The sequence below is a fragment of the Apaloderma vittatum genome, unplaced genomic scaffold, assembly GCF_000703405.1.
Source record: "Apaloderma vittatum isolate BGI_N311 unplaced genomic scaffold, ASM70340v1 scaffold16501, whole genome shotgun sequence".
Classification (NCBI taxonomy): Eukaryota; Metazoa; Chordata; class Aves; order Trogoniformes; family Trogonidae; genus Apaloderma; species Apaloderma vittatum.
In genome coordinates, this window is record NW_009697521.1 from 35,630 (window position 1) to 40,131 (window position 4,502).

Genomic DNA, 4,502 nt, shown 5'->3' on the forward strand with positions numbered 1-4,502 from the left:
AGAAGCCGGGGCTGCCACCAGGACGGCCAGGACCCGCAGCGTGCCCACCACACAGCGGTCACAGTCACTGCAAAGGAGCCGCCCGGGACGCCGCCAGCGCTCCAACGCTCCGCCCTGCAATGGGCAACTGGGGCGGCTCCTCTGCTGCCCTGGCTCCGTGTGAAGCACTCAGGGCCGTGAGACTGCAAGCTCTTACGAGGGTATTTGTCCCCTGGGAGCAGGGCAGGAGGGGGAGCGCGAGGGCCAGGCAGGGCACTGACAGGGATGAACAGGAGTCTCACCAAACTCCCCTCCTTGGCCGTCTTACCAGCCCTAACACTTCAGCTCGCCCAGATGCGAGTGTCCTGCCAGCATCTCCTGTGGCAGGCAGCACGGTCTTGGTGGAAAACCTGCCCCAGGGCTCGTGAAAGGCAAGAAAGCATTTAAACCTACCTGTTTGTACGTTCTCTCGGCAACACACATCATGAAGAAAAATATCCAGGTTAAGCAAAGTCTTTCAAGGAAGTTGATCACAGACAGAACAATAACGGGAGTGCTCACAGGAGCTCCACAGAAGATGTGCAAAAGCTCCTTTAGAGAGAAGGAGCAGAGTTGCTCCAGGTTATCCGCGCGGAACAGTCTGTAGAGGAACGGCAGGGACGCTAATCCAATGGTAATGATGTTTCCCAGCATCTGATACCCCACTCCTTGCTGGTAGGCATTAACCTGGCAAACAGAGACATAAACATGATGATTACCCGGAGTTTGCTCAGGGAAAGGCGGCAGCATTAATTCACTTGAGCATTCAGTTCCCCTTCCCTTCAAAGGACATAGCCTAAAATAATCCCATCTATTTCGGTTCAAAACCAACAACAGTCGGTCAACAAATAATAAAGCCTCCACCCTCAGCACACGGCAGAGATGGAGCTGGCAGCCGTTGGCACTCCTGTCCTGTTCTGTTCTAGCTCAAACCAGGACAACTCTTCAACAGGACCTCCTCATTTTGGGTTATACAACTTTTAAGTAAGACCATTTGAGACAACTGTATTTGCATTTAAGGAGGGACCAGTTTCATACTACACCTCATATTTGCATGTGCAGCTATTTTCAGGGGGTGGCTGGTTTTTAAAGCGTGAGGGAGAGAGGTTACAATGCCTTACAGCCCTTACCCTGCTCATGATAATCCCACTGATCTCCAGCACAGACATGTCCACCTTCTTGCAGTCATTCCCCTCCCAGATCAGCGCGCTCACTTTGGCAGACGCTGGACTTGTATTCTGCAGCCAAAACAAATGGTTCTATAAAAGAGAAAAGGATGCAGAAGGCACATAAACTATTTCTGTCTTGCTGTTAAATAACAGGTTTTCCTAAAAACCATTCAGATTGAGAGGGGTATTCCAAATTTGTCTCTGGGTGAAATACTTTGGTTTAGGATTAGCAGTGGTCCAGATAATCCCGGAGAGGCAGAGGTCCCTGATACTATTTCGATCACTGCAGCCATCAGCGTGATCAGCACAGGTGGCAGAACGGGCTCACCCCAGCAGCAGGTCCCTCCCATCAGACCCGCAGCCTTCAGCCGTGTCTCTCGTATTGTCTGGGCAGGCAGGGCAAGAGGTGAGGACGGGAACGGTTCACAGCGTTCTCAGCCGCTGGATACAAATCAACAAACCTGCTGGAAAACGTCGTCCTTCAGATCCCGCCTGGCCCCTCTCACAGCCGTGTCCTCGCTGTCGCTGGTGCAGGACGAACGGCACTCCGGCCCGTGCAGCAGATCATCCCAGAGCATGTCCTCTGTCTCGGAGTCATGGCGAGTGCTTTCCGAGTCGCGCCGGGTCATGCTGCAGCTCCGGGACCTCAAGCTGGCGCAGGACCTCGAGTCCTGTGAAGAGCAGCAAAATTCATACAGCTCAGCCCCACCCCCACCCGCAGAACCTCCTCGTCCTCCCCCGCAGCCATCAGCCCCACGGCTGCCTGTACCTGGATAGACAGTGTGGATTCCAGTTCGGATTCCACGACACTGTCAGAGTCTCTGGCACCTTCCAGGGCTTTCTTGACCTGCCAAAACCAAAGGAAAAGCAGCTCATTACCCACAGCAAAAAACTGTGCAGAAAACAGCATAAACTCAACTCAAGTACCTGTGAGACAGCCTGGTGCAGAGAAAGAAGAGGCCTCCTCTCCTCCTCGTAGCTATTGTCACTGGAAGCCCCTTCCATGTTCTGGTGTAACAAGACCCTTTGTGCCATGGCTTCAGCATCCTCCTCACTCGAAAGCTCCTCAGAGACGCCCCCTGTGTTGGCACAGTCATCCTAGAAATGCAGCAGCCCGGGTGAGAGTAAGGCACCGATAAACCATATCAAACCAAAGGTTCAAAGCCCGTTCTGCGACCACGTCACCCCAGAGTCAGCGCTAATTCCCTGCAAAAGCCAGCAGAGGACATCTCCACAGAACATGCTGAACAGAACCCAGCTTGGCATCACAGAGACATTGCAAATTTAAACTTGTTACCCCCACCCTTGCCTTGTCACAGAGGTAATGAGAGGGAATCCTGAGTGGAGGTGCATTTGGGTTAAGCATCAAGAAACTTTTGGGCACAGAACACACTCAAACTGGCACCTTCAAATGATCTTTCCCGCCAGTACCTGATGGCTCTTTTCCCCATCGGAAAGTTTATTTTTCTCTTTGAAGTGTAACAGCCTGGATTCAGATCTGCCATGTCTGTGTTTAATGCTGTTATCCACAGCATTCACACCATTTTCTGTCTCAGTCCCTTTCTCAGCTACCAACTTTATTCTTCTAATTCTACGAGAGAAAATACAATTAAGTGCTTTTATGTGAGAGAAAAATATTGTGGTCTCTTTCACGTGCAGCGGAGGTACAACATTAAACAACACAGCTACGGGAGTGCACAATTCAGCTGACAGGCAATTTGTGTTCTGATTCTGCTGAAGAGACACCTGCTCCACTCTCACTGCACGGTTCTTTGTAACTCTAACAGCATTTTAGAATTTCTAAACCAAGAAGGAATTTTGCGCTTATTATTATTTCGGGGGGGGGAAAAAACACCAAAAAAAAACGCAATTCAGAAGACAAAAAGTCCTCATCAAGAGAAAAAAACTGTCAGTTGAAAATTCATCAAGAAACTCACCTGACAAAACAGTAGAAGAGAATGAAATATTATCCCAAACAATCCAATCTACCCTCCTTTCCTCAGGTTACTTTTAGAAAAAATAAGGTGGTAAAGTGGGATGACTATCCAAGCAACTGAAACCAGAAGGCACGTTTGCTTCTGGAAATCAGGTAGGACAGTAATATAATCTGAGTATACACATTCAAGAGAGGTCACTTATCTAACAAATTCAAAACAGCTCTGCCAGTTTCTGCAACCCATCTGACACTCCACTTTAGCTCTACTGTGATCTCCTAATAAGGACATACTAGAAATTCATAGGGCATCAGCCACCTACAATACCAAGAGTGCTTTTAGTTCAAAAGAAACTAACGGGCGGACTTTGGGGATGTCAGTGACAGTATACGTTCTGTCTTCATTTTCAGATATCAAATTGCTCACAGTGCCATTACAAACACAACCAACCCAGTGAAAACCACATACCTCCTTCGGAAAAGCATGTTAAATAAATTAAGAATAGATGCAGATTCAGACTCCTCTTCTTTACTGTTTTTGTCAGGAGAAGACCAACAGTTCCCATCGACACCCACAGATTTGCGTAGCTTCCTGATTTTTTAAAAAAGGAAAATTACATTTGCATAGCAAGTACTTCAGGTTTTTCTGATCTCAGTCAGACTTGAACTGCTTTGTAGATGCTATTTTTCATCACATGCTTGGATGCCAGCAAGCGAACCCACAACCCCGCTCACCTCCTCCGCCTGCTGAGCCCATTGGCTCCTGCAGGTTTGCTGATCTGGGTGGACACGATCTGACAGTGCACAGTCCCCATCAGCAGCATAAGGCACATCGGTCCCAGGACTTCACTTGCGTTCACAACCGGCATCATGAAGTACAACACGACTGCTATGACTGAAAAGGAGGAGATTGTGTCAGATACAAAAACCAAGGGCACAGCCCAGCGCTCCTCTCTTCACTATTTATTTTTACTCTGTTTTGTAATTTCTGAAAATAATGGTGCCACACATCCCAAAATCTACATTCAGCAGGTTTCAGACAGGAACCTTACACTTTAGATGATGGGCTACAGAATGATGTCATGTTCCTTGCAGAAAAAGGACTGAGGAACAGACTGCTGCCACCCCTTACCTTGCATAACGTAGAGCACCAGGAGCCACATAAAAATACGCTGGGAGGTAACTTGTATCCACCACTGGCTAAATAATGGAAAAAATACAACTCTTACAATTCCTTTCCGAGTTAGTGATGTCCAGGGGATTTCAGGCTTGGCTTTGGCAAACGTAGAGCCTTAGAATTAAAGGGAAAACAAACAAGTAATTAACTGTGAATTACAAGAATTTCCTTATTTGTGACTCCTCTTTGGCCGAGACGGAACCCT

General features: G+C 48.2%; 1 protein-coding gene across 1 annotated transcript in view; it reads right to left on the reverse strand.

Moving 5' to 3' along the window:
• PHTF1 (putative homeodomain transcription factor 1) overlaps positions 1-4,445 on the reverse strand; it is a gene marked incomplete at its 5' end in the record, with an annotated part of 7,036 nt that extends 2,591 nt beyond the window's left edge. Inside the window, 9 exon segments of the mRNA XM_009877672.1 lie at positions 433-705; positions 1,149-1,277; positions 1,649-1,858; positions 1,957-2,034; positions 2,115-2,285; positions 2,619-2,778; positions 3,590-3,712; positions 3,856-4,015; positions 4,253-4,445. Coding sequence (XP_009875974.1) covers positions 433-705; positions 1,149-1,277; positions 1,649-1,858; positions 1,957-2,034; positions 2,115-2,285; positions 2,619-2,778; positions 3,590-3,712; positions 3,856-4,015; positions 4,253-4,445 — 1,497 coding nt within the window.
• Between the last annotated feature and the right edge of the window lie 57 nt (positions 4,446-4,502).